At 46.9% G+C, this 26,548-nt stretch overlaps 1 protein-coding gene across 1 annotated transcript in view; it reads left to right on the forward strand.

The window, feature by feature from the left end:
• slc24a3 (solute carrier family 24 member 3) overlaps nucleotides 1-26,548 on the forward strand; it is a 218,625-nt gene that overhangs the window by 112,096 nt on the left and 79,981 nt on the right. Inside the window, exon 3 of the mRNA XM_033026185.1 lies at nucleotides 6,016-6,092. Coding sequence (XP_032882076.1) covers nucleotides 6,016-6,092 — 77 coding nt within the window. The remainder of the gene's footprint in view (nucleotides 1-6,015; nucleotides 6,093-26,548) is intronic.

Below are 26,548 nucleotides of genomic sequence, written 5' to 3' on the forward strand. Positions count from 1 at the left end.
CGATTATCTTTTTTTCCCTCTAAACACCAGGCAAAGTCCCAGAGCATTGGCAATCTTGAACGGATCTGAGTTTCCTAATAATAAACTATATTCTGTACTTTGTGACAAACCGCAGACTTACTATTCAGCAGATGCAGTACAAATCCTCCTGGACAAATAGATGAAGCCACAAGGTCATTCCATTCAATGTTATTGAATTTGGTGCGTTTAAAATGTGAGTGCTTAACTTCCATGGAAACACTCTGCCTCCTCCAGTTTATCGTGCATTTGTAATAACTCATAGTTTAGAAAAACAGGCTATTGTTGAATACACGGCTCACCTCCCTCATCCGGTGTTCTATCCATTAACAATTGATGGGCCGGCCCATTACAGGAAAAATGTGGAGAGGGTGCAGAGGAGGTTTACCAGAATTCTGTGTGAAGGAACTGCAGATGCTGATTTACACCGAAGATGGACACAAATTGCTGGAGTAACGCAGCGGGACAGGCAGCATCTCTGGAGAGAAGGAATGGGTGATGTGTCGGGTCGACAGTCTGCTGAAACGTCACCCATTCCTTCTCTGCAGAGATGCTGCCTGTCCCGCTGAGTAACTCCAGCTTTTTGTGTCTAATACCAGTGTGCTGCCTGGATTAGAGGGTTTCAGATACAGTTAGAGATTAAATAGGATGGATGTATTACTTGATTGATTGAAAGAAAGATACAGCACAGAAACAGGCCCTTCAGCCCACTGAGTTCATGCCGACCTTCAATCACCCATATTCACACGTTGTTTGTTAACCCGCTTTTCCATCCACTCCCTACACCCTAGGGGAAATTTACAGAGGCCAATAAACCTTTAAATCTGCATGTCTTTGGATGGTGGGAGGAAACCGGAGCAGTCACGGGAGAATGTGAAACTCCATACAGACAGTACCCGTAGTCAGGATTGAACCTGGGTCTCTGGCGCCATGAGGCAGCAACTCTACCGCTGCGCCATCGTGCCGCCCACCGATGGTTTGATACAGTCTCCAAGAGAAACAAAAACGCATGCTTTCGGGTGATCGCTGGTCGGCACTGACTCGATGGGCCGAAGGGCCTGTTTGCACGCTGTATCTCTGAAACTCTAAAATGAACTCGAACTCTCCTAATATTATTAAATTAAAAATTCCAGAGTGCATGCATATGATTGTTTGTACGAATGGCAGAACTTCTAGGAGTACAAGTGCATGGTTCCCCGAAGGTCGAGTCGCAGGTAGATAAGGTGGTCAAAAAGGCTTTTGGCACTTTGGCCTTCATCAGTCAGAGTATTGAGTATAGAAGTTGGGAGGTCATGTTGCAGTTGTATAAGATGTTGGTGAGACCGCATTTAGAATTCAGTTCTGGGCACCATGTTACAGGGAAGATATTGTCAAGCTTGAAAGGGTTCAGAAAAGATTTTCGAGGATGTTGCCAGGACTAGAGGGTGTAAGCTATAGGGAGAGGTTAAGTAGGCTGGGTTTCTATTCCATGGAGCATAGAAGGATGAGGGGAGATCTTATAGAGGATTACAAAATCATGAGAGGAATAGATCGGGTAGATGCACAGTCTTTCACCCAGAGTAGGGGAATTGAGGACCAGAGGACATAGGTTCTAGGTGAAGGGGAAAAGATTTAATAGGATACAGAGTGGTACCATTTTCACACAGAGTGAGGTGGGTGTATGGAACAAGCTGCCAGAGAAGGTAGTTGAGGCTGGGACTATCCCATAGTTTAAGAAACAGTTGGACAGGTACATGGATAGGACAGGTTTGGTGGATTATGGACCAAGAGCAGGCAAGTGGGACTAGGGTAGCTGGGACATTATTGGCCGGTGTGAGCGAGTTGGGCCGAAGGGCCTGTTTCCACACTGTATCACTCTATGACTCTATCTAACCAGTTTCCCCTCTCTCTTTACTTTTTCTGATTTTTCTTTCTTATTAGTCTTACTAAACTTTATTCTCTCATGTATCTGTACACTGTAAATAGCCTGATTATTGAATCCTGTATAGTTTTGCCGCTGACTGGATAGCACGCAACAAAAGCTTTTCACTGTACCTCGGTAGAAATGACAATAAACTATGTGCTTTTGATACCATTCTTCACAATACTGTGGAGGTACGTGATCGTATCGAGCGATCATTGTGCATTTTCCAGATTGTGGACTATATTGACTTAAGATTGTCCATAAAAGCTGAACCTGTGCATTAGGTGGAGACGGTCGGTATAAGTTAATTTGAATTCAGAGCAGGAGTAGACACCTTGACCTCCCTCAAGGTGACTTTGCCACTCAGATAGATCATGGCTGATCTTTTTATAACTTCAACTCCCATGTTTCCAACTACTGCTGTAACCTTTCGCTTCCTTGTTTACCTCTTCCTTAAATCTATTCGCAAGCTCCACTTGTGCTGCCCTTTGAGGGCGAGTGTTCCAAAGGCATGCAACCGTCTGAGAGACAAATCTTCACTTTGTCTCTGCCTCATTTCTAAGTAGCGATGACTAGTCTTGGTGTGATACAAAAGGGGAGGTTGGGCGAGTGGAACAGGGAGCAGTGTTTCCCCAAGGGAGATGCTGCCCAAGATAAGAGGAGCATTAGACTCCAAGCCAAGCCGTTCAGGAAATGACTGAGACTGGATGGTTGAATATGTGGAAACACCTTCCCAGAAAGCGCAGTGAGCACAAGCTCAGTAATTTTAATCATGCAATTATGGGATTAGGAGGCAGAGATCAGCCATGATTGAATGGCGGAATGGACTCAATGGGCCTAATTCTACTCTTATAACGTGTTAATTGGTAAACTTCTGTCAGACAAGGGTACAAATGGTAACATCGTTTAGTTTAGTGTAGATTATTGTCTAGTGTACCAAGCTTTTTTTTGTCACATGTAGGTCTTAGCACTCCCGTGCGGGCGATCGATGATTGGTGTGGACTCGGTAGGCCGAAGGGCCCGTTTACATGTTGTATCCCTAAACGAAGCAAAGTAATGGGAGTGAATAGTTTAGTTTATTATTGTTGCCGAGGTACAGTGTGAAGCCTTTCGGTTGCGTGCTATCCAGTCAGTGGAAAGACTCCACAGTGGTAGGTAGGCCCCTCTCGGTCATGAATGACCATGGGTGATGCATCCTGGTCGGATGCAAGCCTGGGCGATGTCATATGGAGGACAGGCTGTTGCCCATGCAGCACGTCCCCCCTCTCCACGTCGCTGATCGATCCAAAGGAACAGCAGGGCCGTTACAGTTTGGCACCAGCGCCGTCGCAGGAGCTGCCAGAGCGAGGTTGTAGACAACGACGAGCTGCCTTAGGGGCTCCGACTCTGGATTTTCTTGAGGTTTACTCCTGGAACCTTTCCATGACTGGATATGGCAACAAGGCAGTGGAGGTTTTAAATCAGAGTTTCCCCTCTCCTAGATGGACTGCCTTCCCAGGCTGACGAGCCCCATCTGCCCGAGACTCGTGGGGCCGGGAGCATCTACCTTCCCGTGCAGGTCTATAGCACCTGCCCACTGCCCAGATGTACCTCAGTACACGTGACAATAAACTAATGACCAAGTCTGTTCTACAATAAATGTCCTCAGGCAAAGCATAAATGGACAACTTTTTTTATTAACTGACCTTGCACCTTATTGTTGATTTACAATCTGCCCTCAACTGAGGAAACAAGAGTTATATTCAATAACCTAATATCCTGCACATCTATCATGACATTAGTGTGTGTAGCAGGAAATGTAATTTCGTACACATGCCGAGCCGTGACTCTCACGAACACAGACAGCTTGCTCTTCTGTCAGAAGGTGAGCTGTATATAGATAATGATCGTCTCAATTTGATAACTGCGAAATTCACAGTCAGTAATTGTTGGCAGTGTTCGGTGCTTTAGAAAGGACAAGGTTCCCTGAGGATTGATTCTGTGATGTGGCTGTTGACCGATCCATTAAACCTCATTGGCGCCCATTGTACGCGTCTGGTGCGAGCTGATTGAGATGAGAGCGGCTGGCTCGTGCGCGGATGAAAATGGTGCAATGAATCTTTTCAGGGACAAGTCACGCTCGCGATCCCACTGGTGGAGAATACATCAGATAAAGTGCCAAAAATCCAATTGGTTTTTTAAACCATCGACGGAAATAAATCTCCTCTCCCAGGCCACCAAATCCTTTTCCAATCTTTTCTTAATCTAGAAGAGCAACAGATAACGTTGTTGTCATTCAGTGGGAATGGAAGCTACAGCAGTTGTTGAGCCCTGGCTTCTTTTGTTATCCTGATTGTATAGAAGACTATATTATTATTGCACTATATTTGTTATTTATTTTTTTGTCTTCCCCCCTTATGTACAATGTTTACATATTCACATATTCTGTTGTGCGGCAGCAAGTAAGAATTTAATTGTCCCATCCGGGACATATGACAATAAAACACTCTTGACTCTTGAATACAGAACAGCATGGCATAAGAACTAGCACTTCATCCCTCATTGTCTGCGCCGAACATGATGCCATAACTAACTCTTATCTACCTGCGCATAATCCACGGTGACGCAGCGGTAAAGACCCGGGTTCGATCCCGACTACGGGTGCTTGTCTGTACGGAGTTTGTACTTTCCCCCCGTGACCTGCGTGGGTTTTCTCCGAGATCTTCAGTTTCCTCCCGCGCTCCAAAGACGTACAGATTTATAGGTTAATTGGCTTGGTAAATAAATGTAAAATTGTCCCCAGTGTGTATAAGGTAGTGCTAATGCGCGGGGATCGTTGGTCGTTGCGGACTCGGTGGGCCAAGGGGCCTGTTTCCTCGCTGTATCTCCAAACGTGCACGAAACTAAAACATATCCCTCCATTCCCTGCATCCACTAACGTATCTTTATCAACCACCGCCCCTGTTGGCAGATTCCAGACACGCACCTCTATCCGTGTAAAATGATTTAACCCATGGCAGGCGTCTCCTTTAAATGTCGCCTCTCTCCCCATAAAGCTAAGCCCTCTAGTGGTAGGGGAAAAAGGTTCTGACTGTCTACCCTATCTATGCCAAAAATGGGAGAAGAGGGAATTTGTTTAGCAATCCCGTGTGATCCAGTGGCATATAACGATGCCATGAGAACACTGCTAAGGCAACCTAGATGGTGTAGTGCCAGTAATATGTTTGTGGCTGCAGGAGTCAGTACTTTAGAAGTTATTCTAAGACATCACATGTATAAATTCATTTGCAGGATAAATGACTCTAAAAATGTGCTTATTGTGGCCTTGTCAAACATAAGGGTTAGCACTACACGCTACGAATCCCAGCTATGGAGACACTGGTATCGTTGTCTCGTTGATCATTCTTTTAATCTGGATTTTTAACTTATGTATTGTGTTTTAAAAAATATATAAATTATGATGTTTTTATAAGTGATATACCAAATTATATGTATTTGATGATATTTAATATGCAATGCATTTTTTAATGTAATGTTGCCCCTTGTCTGGACCTTGAGTCCGTAATAATAAAGTTTAACAATGTGAGATCAAACCTTCATAAGGTCATAAGTGATAGAAGAGAGGACTGAGATGAGGAAAAACATTTTCACCCAGGGAGTTGTGCATCTATCGAATTCTCTGCCACAGAAGGCAGTGGAAGCCAATTCACTAGATGTTTTCAGGAGAGAGCTAGATACAGCTCCTAGGGCTAACGGAATCAAGGGATATGGGGAGAATGCAGGAACGGGGTGCTGATTTAGGAAGATCAGCCATGATCCTATTGAATGGCGGTGCTGGCTCTAAGGCACTCCTGCGCCTATTTTCACTCTTTCTATGTAATTAGGCCATTTGGCCCATCAAGTCTACTCCGCCATTCAATCATGGCTGATCTATCTCTCCCTCCTAACCCCATTCTCCTGCCTTCTCCCCATAACCCCTGACACCCGCACTAATCAAAAACCCATGTCCAGCCTTCTCCTAACTCAATCAAATGGGTGAAATGACGATGTCGATGTTTTCATTCAGTGGTGCTTTCATTAAATTGACTCATGGATTTATTTTCCCTTTTTTCTAGCTCTTCATGAATTCCCCGACGATGTCTTTACCAATGACGAGCGGCGGCATGGAGCTATCACTCTCCACCTGATCTGCGTAAGTCATGGTTTGCTACACTCACTGTCCTGCCGGGGTAAAAGAGCTGGCTCCGGCTAATGTAGATGTTGGAGGGTGTCAGTCCACTGATGGGTCACACCTTGCTGTGTGGATGGGTTCGCCAATTGATGGGAGCTTCACATTGGCCTTCAAAAAAAAGCCAAGCAGGTGACTCTGCCTCTGAGGACACAAAGTGCTGGAGGGAGACCATGGGTCAGGCAGCCTCTCTGGACAACATGGATAGGCAACGGTCAGACCTGCGTGATCTGGGAGAACCCAGGTAGGTAGTAGCAGGAACAAGGATAGACACAAAAACGCTGGAGGAACTCAACGGGACAGGTAGCGTCTCTGGAGAGAAGGAATGGGTGGCGTTTCTCTCGTGACGTTTAGAAGGAATGCAGGAACAAAGTAGCTGGTTTACACAAAAGGACACACAGGACTGGACTACCTCAGTGGGTCAGGTAGCAACTCTGGGAAAACGTGGAGAGGTGACGTTTCAGGTTGGGAAGAAGGTGGTCGGGTGTCAGGGGTTGTGGGGAGAAGGCAGGAGAATGGGGTTGAGAGGGAACGAGAGATCAGCCATGATTGAATGGCAGAGTAGACTTGATGGGCCGAATGGCCTAATTCTGCTCCCAGAACTTGTGAACTTATATCTTCCTCGTGGAAGCCCTCGGAACCCATCCCTTCAACCAAGCTACAGCTCATTATCCAGATTATCTCCTGATATAGAAACATAGAAAATAGGTGCAGCAGAAGGCCATTCGGCCCTTCGAGCCTGCACCGCCATTCAATATGATCATGGCTGATCATACCTGCCATTCTCCATACCCCATGATCCCTTTAGCCACAAGGGCCACATCTAACTCCCTCAAATATAGCCAATGAACTGGCCTCAACTACCTTCTGTGGCAGAGAATTCCACAGATTCACCACTCTCGGTCCTAAAAGACTTCCCTCTTATCCTTAAACTGTGACCCCTTGTCTGGACTTCCCCAACATCGGGAATAATCTTCCTGCATCTAGCCTGTCCAACCCCTTAAGAATTTTGTAAGTTTCTATAAGATCCCCCCTCAATCTTCTAAATTCTAGCGTGTACAAGCCGAGTCTATCCAGTCTTTCTTCATATGAAAGTACTGCCATCCCAGGAATCAGTCTGGTGAACCTTCTCTGTACTCCCTCTATGGCAAGATTGAATGGCATATGGGTCTTAATTGTGATGGTGTTTATTTCATTACTCTTCAGTGGAAGATGCCGTAGAAATACAAGTTATTTTTCTCTGTTGAAATCCGTGGGTGTGTGATTTCCAGTAAAAAAATATTGCTGGAAGCGTGAAATATTGCTGGTTAGTTCATCCGCTTCACCAGCAAAAACAAGTCGTGGCTATGTGGTGGTGGGTGGATCGCGAGCTAACAGCTACTTGGTGGACCATCTTCTAACAGCTGCTTGGTGGAAGATCTTCTAGCTGCAATGCTGCCTCCACATTAGCTGCAGGTTTAGAAGCAAAGAATGTCTGGAGTGACTCAGCAGGTCAGCCAGCTTCTCTGAAGAACATGGATAGGTGACGTTTTGGGTTGACATGGCACAGTGGCGCAGCGTTAGAGTTGCTGCCTCACAGCGCCAGAGACCCGGGTTTGATCCTGACTACGGTTGCCGTGCGTACGGAGTTTGTACGTTCTCCCCGTGACTGGGTGGGTTTTCCCCAGGCGTTCCGGTTTCCTCCCACATTCCAAAGTAGTGCAGGTTTGTCAGTTAATTGGCTTCTGTGAATTGTTCCTAGTGTATAGACAATAGACAATAGGTGCAGGAGTAGGCCATTCGGCCCTTCGAGCCAGCACCGCCATTCAATGTGATCATGGCTGATCATCCTCAATCAGTACCTCGTACCTGCCTTCTCCCCATATCCCCTGACTCCGCTATTTTTAAGAGCCCTATCTAGCTCTCTCTTGAAAGCATCCAGAGAACTTGCCGTCATCGCCCTCTGAGGCAGAGAATTCCACAGACTCACCACTCTCTGTGAGAAAAAGTGTTTCCTCGTCTCCGTTCTAAATGGCTTACTCCTTATTCTTAAACTGTGGCCCCTGGTTCTGGACTCCCCCAACATCGGGAACATGTTTCCTGCCTCTAGCATGTCCAAACCTTTGAGAATCTTATATGTTTCAATGAGATATCCTCTCATCCTTCTAAACTCCAGAGTGTACAAGCCCAGCCGCTCCATTCTCTCAGCATGTGACAGTCCCGCCTTCCCGGGAATTAACCTTGTAAACCTACGCTGTACTCTCTCGATAGCAAGAAGAGAGCTAATGTATGGAGGGTGTCGCTGGTCGGCGTGGACTAGATGGGCCAAAGGGCCTGTTTCGTCGCTGTATCTCTATACGAAACTAAACTAAAACCAACCCTTCTACAGACTGTCAAAGAAGGGCCTCGACCAGAAACGTCACCTATCCGTGTTCTCCAGAGATGCTGCCTGACCTGTACTCCAGCACTTTGTGTCCCTTAGCTCCAAGTTTAATTTAGCTTCTCAGTTTAGACTAGGGCCAATTTTACTATTTTACCGAGGCCAATTAGTCTACAAGCCTGTACGTCTTTGGAGTGTGGGGGGGAACAGAAGCACCCGGGAAAAAAGGAGAAAGTACAAATTCCAAACAGACAGAACCCGTTGTCAGGATCGAACCCGGGTCTCTGGTGCTGTAATGCAGCAACTCTACTGCTGTGCCAGCCCCTAGTAGCCCCTTGTGGTAGTACGTTGTAGAACGTTGCAGGGGGTTAGACTGGGAGCAGCTGAACCCTGGCTCTGTACCTGGACTCTGTGGTGAGTCCTGCAGTAGTTGTGAGCCATACTGAGCCACGGGTTGAACACATATTGTATCTGGCTTGTACCTTGTTTACACCTCTAGGCAGCTGCCTCATGCAGCCCCATCCATGTGAATGGAGTAAACCCACCTTCATTAAAAAAAAGGAAAAACAAGTTTCTCTACTTCCCTGTTCAAAAATGTTTTTTTCTTTTTAATTAATTGATAGTGGTTTTTTATTTTTAAAAATCACTGTTTTATTAAATATATATTTTATTTTTATTAATCAAGGGCAGCACAGTGGCGCAGCGATAGAGTTTGTGCCTCACACGTGCCAGACACCCGGGTTTGATCCTGACTAGTGATGCTGTCTGTACGGAGTTTGTACCTTCTCCCTGTGACCGCGTGGGTTTTCTCCGAGTGCTCCAGTTTCCTCCCATGTTCGGAGTTTGGAGGTTAATTGGCTCCTAGTGTGTAGAATGCAAGACTGGGATAACATAGAACTAGTGTACTTGGATGTCTTGTGGTTTTGGATGGAGCTGTTCCCAAACCAAACTGTGATGCATTCCAATAAAACGCTTTCTGCTGCACTTCTGCAGAAGTTGGTGAGAGTTGTTGGGGACATGCCCATCTTTCTATTCTTCCTAAACCTTCTAAAGAAGGAGGCGTTTGAGTGCTTTCATGGCCAATGCTTTGATGTGGTTGGTCCAGGACACGTTGCTGGTGATATTTACTCCTTGGAACGTCAGGCGGTCACGGTGGCGCAGCGGTAGAGTTGCTGCCTTACAGCGATCGCAGCGCCGGAGTCCCGGGTTCGATTCCGACTACAGGTGCTGCCTGTACGGAGTTTGTACGTTCTCCCCCGTGACCCGCGTGGGTTTTCTCCGAGGTCTTCGGTTTCCTCCCACACCCCAAAGACGTGCAGGTTTGTAGGTTAATTGGCTTGGTAAAATTGTCCCTAGTGAGTGTTGGATTGTGTTAATGTGCGGGGATCGCAGGTCGGCGCGGACCCGGTGGGCCGATGGGCCTGTTTCCGCGCTGTAAATTAAACTAAAGTAAACTGAACATAAATCTTTCAACCATCTCGACTTCATGCTATCAATGTTTACTGGGGATAGTCACTAAATACTAGAATAACTCAGTGGGACAGGCAGCATCTCTGGAGAGAAGGAATGGGTGACGTTTTGACCCTTCTTCAGATTGCTGGAATCTTGCATAGAACACAGTCTTGTCTCGACCTGAAGTCACCCATTCCTTCTCTTCAGAGATGCTGCCTGTCCCGTTGAGTTACTCCAGCATTTTGTGTCTAACTTCGGTGTAAACCAGCATCTGCAGAATCCTTCCCACACAATGCAAACCGGGATATGTTTACCGTGTACAAGGTCCAATGCCGCAGTAAGAACCCAGGCCTTGGTGATTAACTGTTGGGGAACAAAATGCTCGAACACGCCCACAGAGAGGTCGCCCGCATGAAACAGGAACGGACGCTCACAGCTGGGGCACCACAGCTCTGTGCCTTATCCACACCGCAAATGTTTACTCTTCCTGCATGACAATCTCTAAAATGTATAACTATGAGCCTAAAAAATCAGCAATCAAATATGCTGCAATGAATACAGCTAGGCTTCATAGAAAATAGGTGCAGGAGTGGGCAATTCGGCCCTTCGAGCCAGCACCGCCATTCAAAATGATCATGGCGGATCATCTAAAATAAGTACCCCGTTCCTGCTTTCTCCCCATATCCCTTGATTCCGTTAGCCCTAAGAGCTAAATCTAACTGTCTCTTGAATACATCCTGCATTGTATCTGCCTCATTGACCACTGGACTGCATGGCAAAATTAATATGAAGATTGACACAAAATGTTGCGAGTAACTCAACGAGTCAGACAGCACCTCTGGAGGAAGAAGTCTGAAGAATGGTCTCGACCCGAAACATCACCTGTTCCTTTTCTCCAGAGATGCTGTCTGACCCGCTGAGTTACTCCAGCTTTGTGTGTTTAAACCAGCTTCTGCAGTTCCTTCCTACATAACCTTTGAAGAGGTTACTAGGGAAATTGACGAGGGTAAAGCAGTGGATGTTGTCTATATGGACTTTAGTAAGGCCTTTGACAAGGTTCCTCATGGAAGGTTGGTTAAGAAGGTTAAACTGTTGGGTATAAATGCAGGAATAGCAAGATGGATTCAGCAGTGGCTGAATGGGAGAAGCCAGAGGGTAATGGTGGATGGCTGTTTGTCGGGTTGGAGGCAGGTGACTAGTGGGGTGCCTCAGGGATCTGTGTTGGGTCCTTTGTTGTTTGTCATGTACATCAATGATCTGGATGAAGGGGTGGTAAATTGGATTAGTAAGTATGCAGATGATACCAAGATAGGGGGTGTTGTGGATAATGAAGAGGATTTCCAAAGTCTACAGAGTGATTTAGGCCATTTGGAAAAATGGGCTGAAAGATGGCAGATGGAGTTTAATGCTGATAAATGTGAGGTGTTACACCTTGGCAGGACAAATCAAAATAGGACGTACATGATAAATGGTAGGTAATTGAAGAATACAGTTGAACAGAGGGATCTGGGAATAACCGTGCATAGTTCCTTGAAGGTGGAATCTCATATAGATAGGGTGGTAAAGAAAGCTTTTGGTATGCTAGCCTTTATAAATCAGAGCATTGAGTATAGAAGCTGGGATGTAATGTTAAAATTGTTCAAGGCATTGGTGAGACCAAATCTGGAGTATGGTGTACAATTTTGGTCGCCCAATTATAGGAAGGATGTCAACAAAATAGAGAGAGTACAGAGGAGATTTACTAGAATGTTGCCTGGGTTTCAACAACTAAGTTACAGAGATAGGTTGAATAAGTTAGGTCTTTATTCTCTGGAGCGCAGAAGGTTAAGGGGGGACTTGATAGAGGTCTTTAAAATGATGAGAGGGATAGACAGAGTTGACGTGATCAAGCTTTTCCCTTTGAGAATAGGGAAGATTCAAACAAGAGGACATGACTTCAGAATTAAGGGACAGAAGTTTAGGGGTACCATGAGGGGGAACTTCTTTACTCAGAGAGTGGTAGCGGTGTGGAATGAGCTTCCAGTGGAAGTGGTGGCGGCAGGTTCGTTGGTATCATTTAAAAATAAATTGGATAGGCATATGGATGAGAAGGGAATGGAGGGTTATGGTATGAGTGCAGGCAGGTGGGACTAAGGGAAAAAAGTTGTTCGGCACGGACTTGTAGGGCCGAGATGGCCTGTTTCCGTGCTGTAATTGTTATATGGTTATATGGTTATATGGAAACATAGAAAATAGGTGCAGGGCTTCTTCCTCCAGAGTCGGGCTCGCTGAGTTATTTGTAACATTTTGTGTTGATATTCATATTAATTTTGCTGTGCAGTGTAGTCACAATATTTAAACACTGTGGCTACTCCACTAAACCAAAATAGGGTTGGGGGTGGTCATACAATTTGGGCATTTAAGAGACTTTTGGATAGGGGTGTGGGTATGTGAGGAATAGAGAGAAAAGACTCAACAGTCTCCAGGAATAGGCAAGTTGATGAAAGTTTGGGCAGGTTACTGTGGTTGCCAACTGTCCCGTATTAGCCGGGACATCCCATGTATTGGGCTAAATTGGTTTGTCCCATACGGGACAGCCCTTGTCCCGGATTTGACTGCTGCCACTCTGGTCGAGGGGACTGTCGGGTCGGAGTACCGCATCTGTTCCCGCCTCACCCGTCCCAACATAGTGCATCCCATGGAATGCAGCAGCAGCACCTCGCCCGTGGCCCCGTCGGCCAGCAGTCCGACCTTCGCTTACCGCCGACATCACCACCGCTCCTTCTCATGGCCGATCATTGGTTCATGAGTTGGATGGGGTGCCGGACTTTGCGCGAGATGTCCGGTGCCCGGACCAAAACTCCTCAGCTGGCCCACCAGCTGGGCTTTGTGTGCAGTCCCGCGCCCGGGCCAACTCATCATTCTCCCAGCCACAGCCGAGACGGTCCACGAATTGCAGTCGGGAATTTGTCCCTTATTTTGACCTTTTGTCCCTTATTTGGGAGAGAGAAAGTTGGCAACCCTACCGGTTGCGCTCGTACATGCTGAAGTTTTGGAAGATGGAGACAGAACTCTGGGTGTTCTTGGCTCAGTGCGTGTGAAGAGAATGTGCCCTCTTGAGGAAGAACCCGGGACTTGGAGTCACTGTGTATAAATGAGACGTCTCCTTCTAAAAACAGAGAGGAAGTAAATTGTTCCCTCAATAGGCCATGGGACTTTGGAAGTTCACAAGTTCAAGGAGCAGAATAAATCCATTCAGCCCATCAAGTCTACTCTGCCATTCAATCATGGCTGATCTATCTTTCCCTCTCAACCTCCTTCTCCCCATAACCCCTGACACCCGTACTAATCAAGAATCTGTCAATCTGCGCCTTAAAAATATCCTTTGACGGCCTTCACAGCTGTCTGTGACAATGAAATCCACAGATTCACCAGGCTCTGATTCAAGAAATTCCTTCTCATCGCATTTCTAAAGCTACATCCTTTTATTCTGAGGCTATGGCCTCTGGTCCTAGACTCTCTACCTCTAGTGGAAACATCCTTTCCACATCCACTCTATCCAGGAATTTTCCTTCTCAAAGGGCAGTGTGAGCAGAGTCTTTAGTTGAGTTTAGTTTAGAAACACAGCGTGGAAACAGGCCCTTTGGCCCGCCGAGTCCTCGCCGACCAGTGATCCCCGCACGCGAACCCTTTGGAGTGTGGGAGGAAACCAGAGTACCCAGAGAAAACCCACGCAGTCACGGAGAGAACGTACAAACTCCGTACAGACTGCTTTTCGTTGTACCTCAGTACACATGACAATAAACTAAACTAAACTAAACTTTGGACCTTGACATAGGAGGGTGGCGATTATCTGGGTGGAAAGGCTAATTGGTGAGCATCTGGCTTCTTTGTTTAATTTCTGTGTCTGGCAAACGTCTGATCCAAACAAAGTTGATGGGGTGACGGGGTGTTGAAGGTTTACCCGCAGTCACTTGGACCTCATTAGGTCATGAGTGATAGGAGTAGAATTAGGACATTTGCCCCATCACATCTACTCTGCCATTCAATCATGGCTGATCTGTCTCTCCCTCCAAACCCCATTCTCCAGCCTTCTCCCCGTAACCTCTGACACCCGTACTATTCAAGAATCTATCTATCTCTGCTTTAAAAATATCCACTGACTTGGCCTCCACAGCCATCTGTGGCAAAGAATTCCACAGATTCACCAACCCCTGATTAAAAACGTTTTTTCCTCATCTTCCCAAAAGAACGTCCTTTAATTCTGAGGCTGTGACCTCTGGTCCTAGACTCTCCCAATAGTGGAAACATCCTCTCCACATCCACTGTATCCAAGCCTTTCACCATTCTGCATGTTTCAATGGGGTCTCTCCCTCATTCTTCTAAACTCCAGCGAGGACAGATCCAGTGCCACTAAACGGCAGACCCATCCGGCACATTAAATACTGCCAAATCACAGGGTGGAGGAGGTTGAATGGCCTTGGCTGTGTGTGAGCAGGGGCGGAAAACCCGGGGGGGGGGGGGGGGGGCCAGAGGGGACACGTCCCCCCCCATGTTTTGAGAGGTGGGCGACATCCCCGCCAAGTTAACCTGCCTGGGCTTGCGGGAAATATGGCCAGCGCGGAGAAGCAGCGCTGGTATCCCGTCAGTCCAGACAGGGCTGCTAGTTAACCCGGTGAGACAGGCAGTTGAGCTGCATTTAGCGCTGGATTGAGCCGCCGAAGCCTCGCGCGCGTGTGTGAGTGGGCGCGTGCGCGCGCGGTAGCCAAAAAATCGTGCCCCCCGTCCCCTCCATGTTTTGATAGTGTGTTCCGCTCTTGCCTGTGAGTGTGAGGAAAGCACGGTGGTGCAGCCAGTGGGGCCCCTGCCTCACAGCGACAGAGACCCACGTTCAACACTCACCAAAGATAGACACAAAACATCGCTGCAGAGAAGGAATGGGCGAAGTTTCGGGTCGTGACCCTTCTTCAGACTGAGGGGGGAGAGCGTCCAGAGAGTTTGCATCTTCTCCCTGTGACATCGTGGATTTCCACCGCATTTTTCCGGTTTCCTGCCACATCCTGAAGCCGCACGAGATGGGAGATTAATTGTCCGGTCTAAGTTGCTCCTAGTGTGCAGCTGAGAGGTGGAATCTAACCCTTCCCCCTACAGGGACTTGGGGCAGGAATGTGCCATTTGGCCCCATAATGTGTTTCATGAGATCATCCGGTGGTTCGAGTCCTGCTCTCCCATCCTATCGCCATATCCCTGTCATCCACATACCTGTGCATCTCAGCCTTAGATATTCAGGCAAACCCCCTATCATGGGTTACGGGAGGGGTTTAGTTTATTATTATATATTGTCACGTGTACCGAGGTACAGTGAAAAGCTTTTGTTACGTGCTAACCAGTCAGCGGAAAGACAATACATGATTACAATCGAGCCATTTACAGTATATAGATACATGATAAGGGAATAACGTTTAGTGCAAGGTAAAGCCAGCAAAGTCCGATCAAAGATAGTCCGAGGGTCACCAAAAAGGTAGATAGTAGATCAGGATCCCTCTCTGGTTGAGGTAGGATGATTCATTTGCCCGATAACAGCTGGGAAGAAACTGTCCCTGGATCAGGAGGTGTGTGTTCTATAGAAACATAGAAAATAGGTGCAGGAGTAGGCCATTCGGCCCTTCGAGCCTGCACCGCCATTCAATATGATCATGGCTGATCATCCAACTCAGTATCCTGTACCTGCCTTCTCTCCATACCCCCTGATCCCTTTAGCCACAAGGGCCACATCTAACTCCCTCTTAAATATAGCCAATGAACTGGCCTCAACTACCTTCTGTGGCAGAGAGTGGTTGTGTATACCTTTTGCCCGATGGGAGAGGGGAGAAGAGGGAGTGGCCAGGAGGCATGACTCGATTATGCTGCTGGCCTTGCCGAGGCTACATGAAGCATAAATGGAGTCAATGGAAGGGAGGTTGGTTTGTGTGATGGACTGGGCTGCGTCCACAATTCGCTGCAATTTCACGCAGTCTTGAACGGAGCTGTTCCCAAACCAAGCTGTGGTGCATCCCGTTAAAATGCTTTCTGCGGATCATCTGTAGAAGTTGCTTAGAGTTGTTGGGGACATGCCGATCTTCCTAAGCCTTCTAAGGAAGTAGAGTGGAGTAGAGTCTAGCTTGCATTCCTACAAATCGGCCCGTACCACAAAGATGCGTCATCTGTGCATGGATTGTTTTTTAAATTGTGTATTTATTTACTTTCTTTTCACATAAATTCTGTGCCTGTAAATTTTATTCCACACCTCAAATATTTGGATGGGAATTTGTGAATTCCGTCAAGGCAAATTTCTGCTACAGAAAGTCAGAAACGCCCTTAACACGAGGTGGTGTAGCTGGTAGAGCCGCTGACTCAAAGCGCCAGAGACCCGGGTTTGATCCTGCCCTGGGGTGCTGCCTGTGTGGAGTTCGCCCGTTCTCCCTGTGACCGCGTGGGTTTTCCTCGGGTGATCCGGTTTCCTCGCACATTCCAAAGACGCACATGTTTGTAGGTTAATTGGCTGCTTTATTTATTTTAGTTTAGAGATACAATGCGGACACAGGCCCTTCGGCCCACCAAATCAGCACTGTCCACACATTAACACTATCCTGCACTAGGGACATTTTTTACATTTATACCAAACCAATTAACCTACAAACCTGTATGTCTTTGGTGTGTGGGAGGAAACCGAAGTTCTCTGAGAAAACGCACACAGGTCACGGGGAGAACGTACAAACTCCGTACAGACAGCACCCGTAGCCAGGATCGAACCCGGGTCTCTGGCACTGTAAATGCTGGAAGGCAGCATCTCTACCGCTGCGCCACCGTGCCACACGTGTGTAGGGAGTGGATGAGAAAGTGGAATAACATTGAACTGATCTGAATTAATGATCGATGGTTAGCATAGACTCAGTGGGCCGAAGGGCCTGTTTCCATACTGTGTCCCAAGGTCAGTGTGAATTCAGTGGACCGAAGGGCCTGTTTCCATACTGTGTCCCAAGGTCAGTGGGCCGAAGGGCCTGCTTCCATGCAGTGATGTTTCCATGCTGTATCCCAAGGTCAGGGTGGACTTGCTGGGCCGAAGGGCCTGTTTCCCTGCAATGTTCTAATGCCAGCAAACATAGACATAACTCTGTGATGAAATGTTTCAGTGACACTAGCTTAACTCCCCATCGTAGACCTCTATAAGTAATTCATATCCACATCACAGTCGAAGGAGAGTGAGCTGCATGCTTCGTACTTCGAGGATCCAGTGCCAATTATTCACTCAGGTCCCTGGAGTGGGAATTGAACTCTCAGATTGGAGGACGAGAGGGCAGGGGCACGAGCCACGGCTGACACCTTGCAGTCTCAGTGCATGTGAATTAAGGCCGAGCTGCCGATTGACATGCTGACAGGAAGGTGGAGATTCATGCCTGCAGAGGTCCCTGGGAGCTCCCTTCCGAGTTACAGCGCTCCATGTCATGGAGTTGCTGAGGAGGAGAGGGCTTCGGGAGCCGAGCTTCCCCCGAGGCACAAGGGGGTCAGGGTAGGGTCAAGGGCAGTCGCTTGGAGGGAGCTACAAGACAGACAACTCTGTGGTCCTCTCTGTTCTGTGTCTGATCCTATCCTGGGATGTGAAATCACTAGGTCGAAGGTCACATCATTTTGCTGAGCTTTAAAAAGCAACAACTCACCACCAAAGGCCAGATTCCACTCCATGTCCTGCCAAGAAAACTCTTGTCCCTATTCCAATTGTATTAAGTTTTCAACCAAAATAAAATCAGCATGTCTGCAGCCTAGCACTCCTTGAGGTTAAGTTCAGTTTAGTTTACAGCGCGGAAACAGGCCCTTCGGCCCACAAAGTCCGCGCCGACCAGCTATCACCCGTGCACTAGCACTATCCTACACACACAAGGGTCAACATACCATTTTACCGAAGCCAATTACAATACAATACAATACAATACCTTTTATTTGTCATTTGAACCTCACATGAGGTTCAAACAAAATTTGGTTTCTGCAGCCATACAAGAAAAGAACCAAGACACACACCAACACAATTCACACAAACATCCATCACAGTGAGTCTCCTCCTCACTGTGATGGAAGGCAAAGTCTTATCTCTCCCCTGCTCTCCATTCCTCTCCCGAAGTCGGGGTCAAAGGCCCCGGCGGGCGCTAGCAAGTCCGCGGCCACTCAAAGCCACGCCGGGCGATGTAAGGCCCTGCCCCGGGTCTTGATGTTGGAGCCCCCGGCGGGCGCTAGCAAGTCCGCGGCAATTTAAAGCCGCGCCGGGCGTTGTAAGGCCCCGCTCCAGGTCACTCTGAACCCCGCAATTCGAGCGGGAGAAGTCGCCGTTGCCGGTGCCCCGCAAAGCGGTCTCCCAGCAGGGACCCGCGGGCTCCCGGTGTCACCATCCACCGGAGTCGGGTCGCAGCAGCTCGCCGCCGCAGCTCTCCACGCTCCGAAGCTGGCCAGCTCCACGATGGTAAGTCCGCAGCTCCACAGCTCCGCGGCTCCGCGGCTCCACAGCTCCACAGGCTCCGTGACTTGAGCCTCCAGGTCGTTCCGGTTGGAGGCCGCTCCACGGCGCTAGGCCCCAACGGCAACGGAGACCCGACAGGTAAAAGGTCGGGTCTCCATGCAGGGAAGAGATTTAAAAGTTTCCCCCACCCACCCCCCACGCATACACATTTAAAAACCCGCTACAAACTAAACCCTCAACGGGACAAAAAAAAAAAAAAAAATACACAGACAGACTGCAGAGGCCGCTGCGACGTCGGTCGCGCTGCCCACCCGAAACATACAAACCTGTACATCTTTGGAGTGTGGGAGGAAACCAGAGCACCCGGGGATAACCCACGCAGGTCATGGGGAAAACGTACAAACTCCATACAGACAAGCACCCATTGTCAAATTCGAACCCGGGTCTCTGGCGCTGTAAGGCAGCATCTCTACCACTGCGCCACCGTGCCACCGCTGCAATCGGATTGAAGCATTCTGAATTCTGTCACAAAAGACGGAAAAAATTCCCAAACTAGTCTCGTTGATCATTATTGTCACGAGTGCCGAGGTATAGTGAAAAGTTATTTTGTTGTGTGCTTTCCAATCGAAGAAAAGACTATATGTGATTATAAATCCGACAGTTAGTGTCCATAAAAGTCCGATTAAAACTTACAAAATTCTTAAGGGGTTGGACAGGCTAGATGCAGGAAGATTGTTCCCGATGTTGGGGAAGTCCAGAACAAGGGGTCACAGTTTAAGGATAAGGGGGAAATCTTTTAGGACCGAGATGAGGAAAACTTTTTTCACACAGAGAGTGGTGAATCTGTGGAATTCTCTGCCACAGAAGGTAGTTGAGGCCAGTTCATTGGCTATATTTAAGAGGGAGTTAGATGTGGTCCTTGTGGCTAAAGGGATCAGGGGGTATGGAGAGAAGGCAGGTACAGGATACTGAGTTGGATGATCAGCCATGATCACATTGAATGGCGGAACAGGCTCGAAGGGCCGAATGGCCTACTCCTGCACCTATTGTCTATGTTTCTATGTTTCTATGTAAAGATAGCACAACGGTCTCCAATGAGGTAGATGGGAGTTGAGGAGCGCACGCTAGCTGGCGAGAGAACGGTTCCGTTGCCTTCGCATTGCTTGACAATTTAAGTGGTGCTGAAGGAGATTGGTGTTGTTGCTTGTGGTTTAATGTCAGAGGAGCGCGTGTTCAGCCGTTGCAAATCATTTAGTGAAGAGACTGAAATGTAAACATACGGGATAACAATAGAACTAGTATGAGCGGGTGATCGATGGTGGGCTGAAGGGCCTGTTTCCAAGCTGTAAACCTAAAACAAATATAAGAATAGACAGTCTGAAGAAGGGTCTCGACCCGAATCGCCACCCATTCCTTCTCTCCAGAAATGCTGCCTGTCCCGCTGAGTTAGTCCAGCATTTTGTGTCTATCTTGGATAAGAATAAACGCAATGTGACGGAGATGCAGTCTTTGACGGTGAGGTACGTTTTTATGGAATTCCTGATTTCATTCTTCTGAGAATGGCATTGACTTTCCCACAGTAGGGAAGGTTATTTCAAAGCCATGTTGTCATTGAGTTGCTCAAATGTAGTCCCCAGTGGCCGACTAAAGAATGTGCGTGCCCAGCTTGATAGAAGTTGTGCCAGACCACTGCTGAGTCATCTACTTTCCTCGGAAACTTCGCTTCCGAAACCAAAGCATGCCGCTTTAAAAATAAACTCTTAGAGTCAGAGCAGGGAAACGGGTCCGTCGGCCCAACTTGCCCACACCGACCAACTTGTCTCATCATTAGTTCCACCTGTGTAGGAAAGAGCTGCAGATGCTGGTTTAATTCAAAGGTAGATACAAAATGCTGGAGTAACTCAGCGGGACAGTCAGCATCTCTGGAGAGAAGGAATGGGTGATGTTTCGGGTCGAGACAGTCTGAAGAAGGGTCTCGACCCGAAACGTCAGCCATTCCTTCTCTCCAGAGATGCTGCCTGTCCCGCTGAGTTACTCCAGCATTTTGTGTCCATCAGTTCCACCTGCCCGCGTTTGGTCCATATCCCTCTAAACCTGTCCTATCCGTGACCCGTCTAAATGTTCCTTAAACATTGCAATAGAACCTTCCTCAACTACCTCCTCTGGCAGCTAGTTCCATGCACCCACCACCCTGTAAAAGAAGTTACCCCTCAGGTTCCTTTTGAATCTTTCCCCCCTCATCTTAAACCTAAGTCCTCTGGTCCTCGATTTCCTTACTCTGGGCAAGAGACTCTGTGCGTCTACCCGATCTATTTCTCTCATGAATTTGTACACCTCTATAAGATCACCCCTCGTCCTCCTGTGCTCCAAGGAATCGAGTCCCAGCCTGCTAAACCTCTCCCCGTAAACCCCTGACAACCTTACTAATCAATAATCTGTCTCCTTAGTCTTGCTGACATTGAGAAAAAAGTTGTTATCCCGACACCAGGACACCAGGTTCTCAAACTCCTTCCAGTACTCGATCTCTTCATTATTTGGTATCCGGCCCACAATGGTGGTGTCTTCGTGTGTGTACAAGGAGTAAACAAGGGGCTGAGAACACATCCTTGCAGAGCACCAGTGTTGAGGATTATCGTGGAGGATGATTTGCCCCCCATCCTCACTGATTGGGGTCTTTCCGTCAGGTAGTCGAGAATCGATCAGGATCACCACCCTCTGACTAATGAAATTCCTCCTCATCTTCTTTCTAAAGGAACGTCCTTTTATTCTGAGGCTATGGCCTCTGTTCTTAGACTCTCCCACTAGTGGAAACATCCTGTCCACATCCACTCTATCCAGGCCTTTCACTATTCATATTTGTTTTCGATACCACTTCTTTGAGACAAGGTGGAGAGTCCTTGTAGGAATAGGGAGTGTCTTTTTTCATAAGAAAACTGGACTATGGACAATAGACAATAGGTGCAGGAGTAGCCATTTGGCCCTTCGAGCCAGCACCACCATTCAATGTGATCATGGCTGATCATCCCCAATCAGTACCCCGTTCCTGCCTTCTCCCCATATCCCCTGACCGCTATATTTAAGAGCCCTATCTAGCTCTCTCTTGAAAGCATCCAGAGAACCTGCCTCCACCACCCTGTGAGGCGGAGAATTCCACACACTCACCACTCTCTGTGAGAAAAAGTGTTTCCTCGTCTCCGTTCTAAATGGCTTACTCCTTATTCTTAAACTGTGGCCCCTGGTTCTGGACTCCCCCAACATCGGGAACATGTTTCCTGCCTCTCGCGTGTCCAAGCCCTTAACAATCTTCGACAACTGTTGTGTGGCAGACATGGTGTGATTAGGCAAGAGTTTCTGACCATATGGAGTTGATCTAAATTAGTGACGGAACAGACTCAAGGAGATGAATACTCTACCAGTGTTCTTAATGTTAGTAAGAACAAATTAGTTGGCTTTATTAAACGCTTCTGTCATCGAGTTATAGCCAGGGTTTGCAAATTAAATAAGATTGTGCGTTGATATCAATTTGTAAATCAAATAAAATCTACATTCAGTGTTATAGTTGGCTCCATAATGTACTAAATCGAGTGCTGAACATAAGTGTTTTCAGGAGAAAATATCTTCATTGCCTTGTAGAAAATTTAAAAAAATGTAAGGTTCATCACTCTTGTAAAACCTAAATCACAAAATTTATGAGTTATCTGTCCTCTTATCTGCTCCTGGTGGAAGTGGTATATTTTGCAGTGACTGAGAAATGAACATGATCCGCGTGCTTTCTGGTTTTACGGACTGTTGTAGATCATTTTTCCCCCCTCAAAAAAAGCAGAAAAAAATCCCTAGAAATGCAGGAAATCTGAAGTGAAAGCTGAAAACGCTGGACATACTCAGCAGGCCAGGCAGCATCTGTGGAGAGAGAAACGGCATAAGGGTCTGGTGATCACATATCCACAGGTACTGCCTGCCCTTCTGAGTATTTCCAGCCTTCTCTGTTTCTATGACGATATTTTGACCCTGCTAGTCAACTAGCTCGGATTTACTGCATTATAAATTAGATTATTAGTTTAGTTCAGAGATAAAGCGCGGAATCAGCCCTTTCGGCCCACCGAGCACGCCGCCCAGCGATCTCCACACATTAACACTATTTCACACACACTAGGGACAATTTACAATGATACCAAGCCAATTAATGACTGAATGAATGAATGAATGAATGAGTTTATTGGCCAAGTATTCACATACAAGGAATTTGCCTTGGTGCTCCACCCACAAGTGACAACATGACATACAGTGACAGTTAAGAATGACATATAAAACACTAAACATTAATAATAAAACACCATTAATCAAACATGTGAACCAAACAAAATACCAGAGCATGAGGAGGCTACAGATTTTTGGCTGTTGAGTAGAGCTACTACTCATGGTCAAAAGTTGTTTTTATGTCTGGCTGTGGCAGCCTTGACAGCCCGGAGTCGCCTTCCAGAGGGAAGTGATTCAAAGAGTTTGTGGCCAGGGTGAGAGGGGTCAGAGATGATCTTGCCCGCTCGCTTCCTGGCCCTTGCAGTGTACAGTTCATCAATGGAGGGAAGGTTGCAGCCAATAACCTTCTCAGCCGATCGGACGATTCGCGGCAGCCTCCGGGTGTCGTGCTTGGTGGCTGAGCCAAACCAGACCATGATGGAAAAGGTGAGGACAGACGTGTAGAATTGGACCATCATTGCCTGTGGCAGATTGTGCTTCCTCAGCAGCCGTAGGAAGTACATCCTCTGTTCTACAAACCTGTACGTCTTTGGAGGAAACCGAAGATTTCGGAGAAAACCCATGCTGGTCACGGGGAGAATGTACAAACTCCACACAGACAGCACCCGCAGTCAGGATTGAACCCGGGTCTCTGGCGCTATAAGGCAGTAGCTCTGCTGAAACGCCACCGTGACGCCATTAATGTCAGTGTTTTAATTCTATCCGCCATCTTTAGTCTTTTCAGGCAGAGCTTGACAAAGTAGCACCAATAGACTAGCCGTTTTGTGCAGTAAATCATTGCAGATGGTGCAGGGCTTTCCAGACTATTTGCTTATATGATACCCATTTTAATTCCTTGCGGTTTCTCATGACCTCAGAAGCTAATCAAAGCAAAACACCAATTGAGCAACATCACAAACAGTAATATTGTTATTGAAGTTTACATTTTGCAGAAGAACATGATAATTAGAATATAATTGCGTAATTTTATGGTTTGAAGTTGTAGGAAACACAATATACACAGTGGTTTTCCCACCCTTCCCAACTCTTCATTGCAAACCTCTCTCTGCTATTGCCAATCTAATCTCCTTCGCTCCCTCCTCCTCTTCTAAAAAAGAGAGAGAGCCCAACCGCTAAGAGGAGAAAACCATCCCTCCCTCTAACGAGAAGTGCCTCCCTCTCCCCTTCCGCTCTCTCATTCATCTCCTCTCCATCTCCATCTCCTTCTCTACAGACAGTCTCCCTCCCTCTCTATCCCTTCTCTCCCCTCTCTCTTCCCTCTCTTTTTTCTCTCTCCCTCCCTCTCCATCTCCCTCTCCATCTCCCTCTTCCTTCCATCTTAAAACTCCCTCCCCAGTTATGGATGGGAATGCATGCTGGCCACATCCTGCGAACAAATAAATTGGAAAAAAAAAAAAAAGTATACATAGAAAAGAACAGGGGGAAAAAACCTGTATCGCTTCCACTCGAGGTATTTGGGAGAATTCATCAAGACGACGTCTCAAAGGTACACATCTGGCAACACCAAAGCTCTGTAAGATGAGGGTGATTGTGTACCAACATGGAAGCAGTCAGCTTATCTCTGGAGAGCACGCTGTTTCCCACAGATACGAGCGTGCTTTCATCCAATTTAATTAACACGATCAAAGCCGCTCTCGGCAATCCATTTCCCTCCCCAATATATAAATCTATAAATTTCCCAAGTACATTTTCCCAGCGAGTTATTTTTCAGGAAATGCCTGCTGTCCATTGAAGCACCCTGCACACTTTCCTATGTTGTGTTTTAATGGGGTTTTTTAATCCTGCTCCATCTTTTGGAAAATTATTAAAAGATGTCCTGAGGGTCTCTTAGCAAGTCGTCAACATGGAAAATGGATGCCACAGAAAAAAAAAAAGATTGAATGCTCTTTTTTCTAAAACTAATCGATTTGCAATCAAAACAAACTCAGATTTAAAAAAAATACTGAGTCGATGGAAGTGCAAAAGGGAAAAGTGCTTTCAAAACACATGAGTAAGCAGGAAGGGGAATGTTTCACTGTCTCAGGCAATTCGGTGCAGAGATTAAACGATAATGTACAAATGCATCCAAGGTTCAAGTGGTTTTATGTCACGCCAGTTCCATACATAGTACAAACCTGTGTGAAAATCTTGTGCTGGAGGATACCACACAGTAAATTTAACATTGAATTATAAAATGCATGCATTAAATTATAAAGAGAACATTAAATTATAGACAGAGTCCAGTTCAGGTGAGTTTCAGGGCTGATTGGTTCAGAAGCCACTTCAAAGAGATGGTATCTATTCAACTTCCCGAAAAAGTCTCAGAGAGGAAGTTAACCGCACAATCGTTGGCAACGGGTTCCAAGAGAAAACAACTTCATTATTGAATTAAGACATTTTAAAAGGAATCTGTAAAGTTGTTCCCGAGAGTCCGGAGAAGACTGCAAAAAGTTGTGAACACTGCCCGGTCCATCTCGGGTTCTAACCTCCCCACCATCTAAGGGATTTACCGGAGTCACTGCCTCAAATAGTCAGCCAGCATCATCAGAGACCCCCCACCACCCTGGCAACAAACTCATATCACCCCTGCCATCGGGAAGAAGGTGCAAGAGCCTGAAAACTGTAACGTCCAAGTTAGGAGCAGCTTCTTCCCTATAGCCATGGCTATTAAACACTACAACCTTCAAATACACTCTGAACTACATAGACTTGGGGGCATTGGTTTTGTCGTTTTGCATTATTATTGTTTGCTTTTATGCCTGTGTGTGTGTGTGTGTGTGTGTGTGTGTGTGTGTGTGTGTGTGTGTGTGTGTGTGTGTGTGTGTGTGTGTGTGTGTGTGTGTGTGTTGTATGTGTATGTGTGCATGTATATATATATGTGTGTGTGTATGTGTATGTGTGTGTGTTGTATGTGTGGGCGTGTGTGTGTGTGTGTTGTATGTATGTGTGTGTGTGTGTGTTGTATGTGTATGTGTGCATGTATATATACTGTATGTGTGTATGTGTGTGTACATATATGTGTGTGTGTGTGTGTATATATATATATATATATATACTAGACTAAGTGGGACCCGTTGGGTCCCAGCATCACACGGGAGGGCTGGTCCCCCAATGCAATATTTCACCTCACCACCAATTCCAATATTGGTGGCCAGTGAAGGGGGGGGGGGGGGGGGGGGGGGGGGTTCTGGTGTGCTAGTATAAGTGTTGTGGGCTGAAGGGACTGGTTTCCAGAGGGCTAGTATTGACATTGTGAGCCGAATGGATTTTTGGGCTGGCGGCTCAGTCACTCAAGCCTGTTGTGCTGGCAGCTCACTCACTCACGGCGCGTGGGCTGGCAGTTGACTCACGGCTACTCCTTGAAATTCCATTTCAAGCAGGGTGCAAGGCCACCAAATTCAAGTGCAGTTTCTTACCACTTCAAGCAGGGTGCAAGGCCACCAAATTCAAGTGCAGTTTCATACCATTTCAAGCAGGGTGCAAGGCCACTAAAGAGAGCGAGTCGTGACCTCTCCCTCCTCCATCTTGCAGAGACTGAGCCACGCCCACACTTCTGGGTTTTATAGTCCCTCCCCCCTCCCACCAGAAGGGGCGTGGCCTTCATGGCGTGATTGACAGGAGAGAGAATCTCAACAATTTTTAAACACTAATAACTCTTTTATTTTTCATCGATGGAAAAAATCCTCTTGTCCTGCGTAGCAGAGGGGGACTCTGAGTAAGTTGGCCAAAAATCACAGCCGTAAGTGGCAGCGTTTTCTCTAAAATCAATATACAGAACAACAGGAAGTGGTCAAGATCAGACTTTTAGCATAGATGTGTATGTGTGTGTGTGTGTATGTACATATACATATATATATATGTGTGTGTGTGTGTGTGTGTGTGTGTGTGTGTGTGTGTGTGTGTGTG

The sequence above is a fragment of the Amblyraja radiata genome, chromosome 8 (genome assembly GCF_010909765.2).
Source record: "Amblyraja radiata isolate CabotCenter1 chromosome 8, sAmbRad1.1.pri, whole genome shotgun sequence".
Lineage (NCBI taxonomy): Eukaryota > Metazoa > Chordata > Chondrichthyes > Rajiformes > Rajidae > Amblyraja > Amblyraja radiata.